Source organism: Apteryx rowi, unplaced genomic scaffold (assembly GCF_003343035.1).
Source record: "Apteryx rowi isolate R43461 unplaced genomic scaffold, aptRow1 scaffold_999, whole genome shotgun sequence".
NCBI lineage: Eukaryota > Metazoa > Chordata > Aves > Apterygiformes > Apterygidae > Apteryx > Apteryx rowi.
This window is the reverse complement of record NW_020451314.1, coordinates 43,300-47,916: the sequence shown is the minus strand read 5'-3', so window position 1 is coordinate 47,916 and position 4,617 is coordinate 43,300. Positions and strand designations below refer to the sequence as shown.

The 4,617-nt window shown below is 69.9% G+C and overlaps 1 protein-coding gene across 1 annotated transcript; it reads left to right on the top strand.

The window, feature by feature from the left end:
- Nucleotides 1-31: 31 nt before the first annotated feature.
- On the top strand, nucleotides 32-3,920 carry PRKAG1 (protein kinase AMP-activated non-catalytic subunit gamma 1). Its single transcript, XM_026055474.1, has 11 exons — nucleotides 32-152; nucleotides 805-908; nucleotides 1,069-1,150; nucleotides 1,238-1,296; nucleotides 1,411-1,456; nucleotides 1,572-1,626; nucleotides 1,918-2,044; nucleotides 2,425-2,590; nucleotides 2,744-2,781; nucleotides 2,941-3,087; nucleotides 3,190-3,920. The coding sequence occupies exons 2-11, from the start codon at nucleotides 837-839 to the stop codon at nucleotides 3,292-3,294; spliced, it is 897 nt and encodes a 298-aa protein (XP_025911259.1). The 5' UTR covers nucleotides 32-152; nucleotides 805-836; the 3' UTR covers nucleotides 3,295-3,920.
- The last annotated feature ends 697 nt before the right edge of the window (nucleotides 3,921-4,617 follow it).

Genomic DNA, 4,617 nt, shown 5'->3' with positions numbered 1-4,617 from the left:
GGGGGGGGCCCGGGCCAGGCTGAGGTGGTGGTGGTGGGGGTCCGGTACCGGGGCCGCGGCTCCGGCCCGGCCCGACCTGCCACGTATCTGTCCGCAGGGTCCCGGTCCGGCCGCGGAGAGCCCGGCGGAGCAGGGCCCGGCGGCGCCGGAAGGTGAGGCCGGGAGTGTCCCGCGGCCTGGGGGGACCCTTGGGGCTGGGGGGGGGGCCTGGAGCCGCGAGCGGGTGGCCCGGGGGTGTCTCGGGCACCCGGGTTCGGGGTGTCCCACGCGCTGGGGTGTCCCAGGGCCCTGGGTTTGGGGTGTCCTCGGGTTTGGGGTGTCCCAGGACCGCGGTTTGGGATAACCAATGGGTTGGGTTGTCCTGTGGGTTGGGGTGTCCGAGGGTTTGGGTTGTCCTGGGGCCCTGGGATGAGAATACTGTGGTTTGGGGTGTCCCATGGATTGGGGTGTCCYRKGGWTTGGGGTGTCCTAGGACCCCAGGTTTGGGGTGTCCAGTGGGTTGGGAACATCTGAGGTTTGGGGTATCCCATGGGTTTGGGGTGTCCATGGGTTTTGGGTGTCTAGGGGCTCTGGGCTAGGTATCCCATGGTTTGGGGTGTCCGGGGGCTTGGGGTGTCCGGGAGCTCTGGGCTAGGTATCCCATGGTTTGGGGTGTCCTAGAGTTTGGGATGTCCCAGAGCCCTGGTTTGGGGTGTCCCAGAGTTTGGGGTGTCCTGGTGGTTGGAGGCTCTCGGAGGCTGGGGCGTCTCCTTGCCGGTGAGGCTGCTGGGGGCACTGTGGCCCCTCACGCTGCCTGTCCCCCAGGGGAGTCCCACAGCGGCGTCTACAGCGGCTTCATGAAGTCCCACCGCTGCTATGACCTGATCCCCACCAGCTCCAAGCTGGTCGTCTTTGACACCTCCCTGCAGGTGGGCCGGGGCCGCGGGGCGGTTCCAGGGCTGTCGTCCTCCCGCCCCAAACACTTTGCCACCTTCACCGGCCGGAGGGACCTGGGCGGTTCCGAGGACCCGGCTCCCCTGCCGGGCGCCTCGTCCCTCCCCTGATGTCCTTCTGYGTCCCCGGCTGCAGGTGAAGAAGGCTTTCTTCGCGCTGGTCACCAACGGTGTGCGGGCCGCCCCRCTGTGGGACAGCAAGAAGCAAAGCTTTGTGGGTGAGTGAGCGGGGCAGGGTGGCGTGGGGCGGCCGGGCTGTGGGCCGCGGGCAGGGCCTCGCCGCTCACCCTGCTCCTTCCCCCCAGGGATGCTGACCATCACCGACTTCATCAACATCCTGCACCGCTACTACAAGTCCCCGATGGTGAGGAGACGGGCCGGGGCCGGGGGTCCCTTAGCCCTCGCTGCCTGGCTCCGTCGCAGCCTCTGCCCATCTCGTACGTGCCTGCGACTGACTCCTCTTTCTGTGTGCGCCTAGGTGCAGATCTAYGAGCTGGAGGAGCATAAAATAGAGACGTGGAGAGGTAAGAGGGACCACTGCCAGCCTCCCGCCCCCCGAGACCAGCCTGGAGCCCCCCGGCTCCGCGCCCTGCGCCCCCACGACACTGCCTGCGCCCTCAGTGTCTCCTCTCCCCGCAGAGGTCTACTTACAAGACTCCTTCAAGCCGCTGGTCTGCATCTCCCCCAACGCCAGGTACTCGCGGTGCTGCTGGGCGGGAGGGGACATGGCTGGCAGTGTCGGTGCCTCCACGCTGCTCGGCAGGAAGGGTTTTGTGGCTGCTGCCGGCTGGGAGTTTCCCCTGGGCCCCTGCCCTCCCCCTGCCCGGCCTGGGCTCCTCTCGCACCGGGACACAGCAGTCTCCCCATCCTGCCCTCRTCTTCCCTGCGTCCTCCCCGGCTCAGACCTGTCCAGCACTGCCTGGGTGCAAGGATGGGGCCCAGGCAAGCGCTGATTCCCCTCTGCCCCCTCCTTTCTGTCCCGCAGTCTCTTCGACGCCGTCTCATCCCTGATCCGGAATAAGATCCACCGCTTGCCAGTCATTGACCCCAATTCGGGCAAYACGCTCTACATCCTCACCCACAAACGCATCCTCAAGTTCCTCAAACTCTTTGTAAGTCCTGTCTCCCCCCTCGTGCCGTCGTAGCAGGACACGAACCAGCCCCGGGCGGTGCCAGGTAGAGCAGCCTCCAGGGTGCTGGGGTGGGCGCAGCCTTCGGCGYTCTCTGYGTCACCCCTGGAGGGCCGAGCCCAYGGGACCGCGCTGCCTGTCTCTTCCACCCCTGTCTGTGCCAGCGCTAGGATTCCTCCGCCCCGGGGTCCCACCGGGCCCTGCTCCGCACCCAGCGCTCTTTGCTTTCACTCCTAGGACCGGGCCCCTGGCCTCCCTCGAGCCGCGTCGGCCGGGGGCAGCCGGAGCCAGCAGCGCCGTGGGGCCTGGGGAGCGCCAGGCCGAGCCAGCGTCAGCACTGTCCCCCTCCCCGTCCCCTGCAGATAACGGAGGTCCCAAAGCCTCAGTTTATGGCCAAAACTTTGGAAGAGCTACAGATCGGCACCTACAGCAACATCGCGATGGTGCGGACCAGCACGCCCATCTACGTGGCTTTGGGGATCTTCGTGCAGCACCGCGTGTCTGCTCTGCCTGTCGTCGATGATTCGGGTGAGGACCGGGCCTGGCACGTGGCACAGTGCGCGCCTGCTGTCCCCGAACCACCAGCTCAGGGTCTGCAGCCCACCCGGAGCCCCGGGAGGTGAGCAGCCCGGGAGCTGGGCCCCATGGGCACCTCTCACCAGCCCTTCTCTCCCTCTCCAGGGCGAGTTGTGGATATCTACTCCAAGTTTGATGTCATCGTAAGTACTGGGGGGCAATGGAGCTGGGGAGCCCGGACTGCAGGGATCCCCCTTTCCGCCGGGGTCGTGCAGGGCGGATGGTGGCTGTGGGGTGATGGAGGGGCGGGCGCGGGCTGTGCTCCGGCCCGGCTGCCTCCCCAGCGCCCCTCCCCGCCCCAGAACCTGGCGGCCGAGAAGACGTACAACAACCTGGACGTGACGGTGACGCGGGCGCTGCAGCACCGCTCCCACTACTTCGAGGGYGTCCTCAAATGCTACAAGCACGAGACGCTGGAAACCATCATCAACCGCCTGGTGGAGGCTGAGGTAACCCGTTCCCCGGGGTGGGCCGGCAGCCCGGCGYGCCGGCTCGGAGAGAGCGGGGCTGGGGTCCCCGCGCCGGCCTGATCCCCTCCGTGTCCCCCCCAGGTGCACCGGCTGGTGGTGGTGGACGAGAGCGACGTGGTCAAGGGGATTGTCTCTCTCTCGGACATCCTGCAAGCCCTGGTTCTCCCGGAGGGTCCCAAGCCCTGAGACGGTGGCGGGAGGGGATCCAGCCTGCCCCGTTGCCCCCGCCCTCCTTTCCTGCCGCGCTGCGCCCCCTCCCCAGGGCTGGTGGGGCAGGTGGCGGCGGGGGAATCCACTCACCAGCAACATCCAGCAATAACCTCCGGCCGTGGGGCGACTCCCGCCGTGGCCGAGCCCGAGCCCTCTGCCCCCGGCCCTTCCCCGGGCGGGAGAGCCCGCAGCTTCCCAGGCTGAGCCGCGCTGGGGTGCAGCTGCACCGGGGAGCGCTGGCCGGGCTGGCGAGCCGCTCTGGGCYGCCCCCGACCCCCCTGGGGGGGCCACGGGACCCCGAGCCCCCCTGGGAAGGCGCTGCACGGAGCAGCTCCAGGAGCTAGGGCCGGGTTTGGCCGCCGCCGCCGCCGCCGGCATCCCCTGCCCCGTGGCTCCCTCCACGTGGCGTTTTACCGAGTTTGGTTTTTAACTGCCCTCGCTCTGCTCCGTCCGGCCCGGGGCTGCCCACCCGCCGCGGGCCCCCATGCGCCCTTCACTTCGGCGCRCCCGCGGGCAGCGGCCCTCACCGGGGCCGCGTCTTCGCCCGTCACTGCTTGTGTGTGGAGAGAAACCGCTAATAAAACCCAGACCTGGCACATCGCGCCGGCCTTGCTGCGGCCGCGCCGGGGGCCACCGCTGCCGTGGCCGGGGTGGGGGGCACCGTCCCCTGTCCGGGTGCTGCTGCAGCGGGGCTCTGGCCCCCCGGGGATAGGGGGAATCTGCTGAGCTGGCCCAGACCCTAAATCCCTGTTTGTTCCGCCTGTGGCTTTTCTGAAAGGCAGGGATTGGGGACAGGGGACAGGACCTGATCCGGGCACCCGCCCCGGCTGGGGGACAGCGCTGGCAGCAGCGAGCGGGGGGTGACGGGGGCTGGTGGGGGTGCGGGATGCCTGGGTCCTCGCTGAGCGCTGCCGGGGGGCCGGGATGGCCGTGCTGGCACCCGGAGCGGCGGCGGGAAGGGCTGGGGGAGGCGCGAGGCCTGGCCCTGCTGAGCGTGGCACATTCCCGGCCCGGGGGGAGGCCGGGCCTCGGGCGACCCAGAGCCCCGAGCCGGCGGCTCCYGGCAGCGCTGACGTGCAGCCCGGGGCCCGCGGTGGTGTGCAGGGCGCAGGGCGCCGGTTCCAGGTGAGAGCCGGATGGGGGGCGGCAGTGGGGCCTGGGGCTGCGGCCCCAGCACCGGGGACCCCGGGGGGGCTGCTGCCAGGGGCAATTCCCAGCTCCCGGGGCGGTAGCCGGGGGCCGATGCCGGGCTGGTGCCGGTGCCGTTGCCATGCCGCCGGAGGGTTGCTAAGCTCCGCT